Source organism: Helianthus annuus, chromosome 12 (genome assembly GCF_002127325.2).
Source record: "Helianthus annuus cultivar XRQ/B chromosome 12, HanXRQr2.0-SUNRISE, whole genome shotgun sequence".
NCBI lineage: Eukaryota > Viridiplantae > Streptophyta > Magnoliopsida > Asterales > Asteraceae > Helianthus > Helianthus annuus.
The window spans coordinates 54,467,561-54,469,524 of record NC_035444.2 but is presented as its reverse complement, the minus strand read 5'-3'; the positions used below and the strand labels follow the sequence as shown (position 1 = coordinate 54,469,524).

Below are 1,964 nucleotides of genomic sequence, written 5' to 3'. Positions count from 1 at the left end.
TTTTATAGGGTATGACTTGTACATTGTGCATTAATACTTGTATATTGGAATACCCATCACTAGTGATTCCACCCCTAGTCCATTTCTATCACTAGTGATGGAAATATGGTTGATGACATGGCATTTCCTGATTGGATAGTGGGAGTGATGGAATCCATCACTAGTGATTCCACCCCTAGTCCCCTAATGCAAGTAGTGATTAGATTACACAGTTAGTAAAGCACATCAAGATAATTTATGAAAATTTTAAGGTTGTTGTAAAACAAAGAACTACTTGCTCCCCTTTCCATGGCCCTACACTCAGGATGCTATTTTACAAATGTGTAATGTTAAAAGCAGGTAAATCACTTTGATCAAAAGCCACTGAATTAAAAATAACAAACATGGTCTGGGCAATATTCTTTTACTAAAACCATCACAGAGCACTATACAAATGCTTCAGAATGTTGTACATTATTTTACAATCTAATATAGCATGATTGCTCTGACTTAGATAATTACAAACATATAGAACTAAACAATTCAAATGAGCTTCTTTTAAGCTACAACAATTGAAAACTAATGAACAAGTTATGGGCTTTTTGTTAGATTAAAGTTCCACTAAAACTCATACAAACTACTTTAACTACTGCACAAATAAGAACCCTCTTCTTCATCCTTGATGCCGTCAACATCATCATCATCATCAGCTTTCATCAGCTTCCTTTGAAGTTTATCTTCAGCATCTCTCAAGAACTTGAACTTCGGAGGCGGTGAAGCCCATATCCTGTTAAACTCAGAATCACTTGTTGACTGGAACAGAGGACTAAAAGCTCTAAATGAATAATTTACAGGAGTTATAGGTGGAGTCAAGAATGGTGGTGAAGCAAGTGGAGTAAAAAATACTGAACCCACATCACTCAAACTCCTTCTACTGACATCATCTGATTCCAAATCTTCTTTTGTTTCCTCTTTAATGGTGAAGAGAAATCTTGGAGGCACAGAGAGGTTCATGTTCTGCAGCCTCAAAACTTGTTGTTCTTGACCAAATGGTCTGACCCAAATTGGTTCATGAACTTGGGTGTCTGTGGTTAGACCTGTGGTGATCAAAGATGAGGGCTTTTTACAACAAAACATGTAGAAAGATTCTGTTACTGGACTAGTGTAACTTTCTTGAATAATGTCTCTGTTATTTGCCTTTTTCTTCCACCATATGAGATAATAAAGCTCAGCAACAAGAGCTAGTAAAAGACACCCAAACACAAGGCTCAAACCAAGTCCTACACTACTCGAACCTCTCATCTTCTGTTTCACTCACATCACAAGAATTGAGCTAGTAAAGTTACAAGTTATGGAATTATGAACCTCACAGGACTTTCGTCGAACAGTTGGTGTGCAATGGTGCAAACCCAATAGCATTACTGTTTGGTTACATGATGTTTACCCAAAAGAAAGAAAGAAAGAAACTGTACCTTGGTGATTACTTTTGTATGATCAAACGTGATTGAACTCATGCACCTCCATCTTTTCGCTGTATACCCAGTAAATCAAAATGAGTAAATTAGTATTTTTTTGGTCTCCCAAAATTGACTTTGTGTTGTCCACAGAAGAGAGAAGTAAGCGGCAAATCCAAAAGGGTAAGTAATTTATGGTGTGAGACTCTTCCCTAGAAAAATGGCACCCCAAACCACACGGCATTCATAATTACCCCTAGATTCTAGAACAATTTATCAAGGCATTTTTGTACATCAAATGTGTTTTGTAGTAAGAGGAGGGTAGTTCTAAAAGAATATTGGAAATTTATCTGATTTACTGATAAGGTTGGAGGGTGTGGGATAAAGCTCCTAGGGGCTTTATCATGTCGCGTCAGATTTACGTTAGTCAGGGGACTTTGTCACGCCTTCTCTTAACTTGCAGGTGTGAGATAAAGCCCCTATTAAACAAAAAAAAAAAAAAAAAAGATTTCATTGGTTGAAAAGATGTGG

General features: G+C 37.0%; 1 protein-coding gene across 1 annotated transcript; it reads right to left on the bottom strand.

Moving 5' to 3' along the window:
- Positions 1 to 387: 387 nt before the first annotated feature.
- LOC110894936 lies at positions 388 to 1,650 on the bottom strand. The gene has a single exon (XM_035980565.1). It carries the CDS (start codon positions 1,279 to 1,281, stop codon positions 622 to 624), a length of 660 nt encoding a protein of 219 aa, XP_035836458.1. The 5' UTR covers positions 1,282 to 1,650; the 3' UTR covers positions 388 to 621.
- Positions 1,651 to 1,964: the final 314 nt, after the last annotated feature.

Coding starts and splice junctions, on each gene's coding strand:
- LOC110894936 (XM_035980565.1), bottom strand. CDS start 1,281: ATGAGAGGTTCGAGTAGTGTAGGACTTGGTTTGAGCCTTGTGTTTGGG.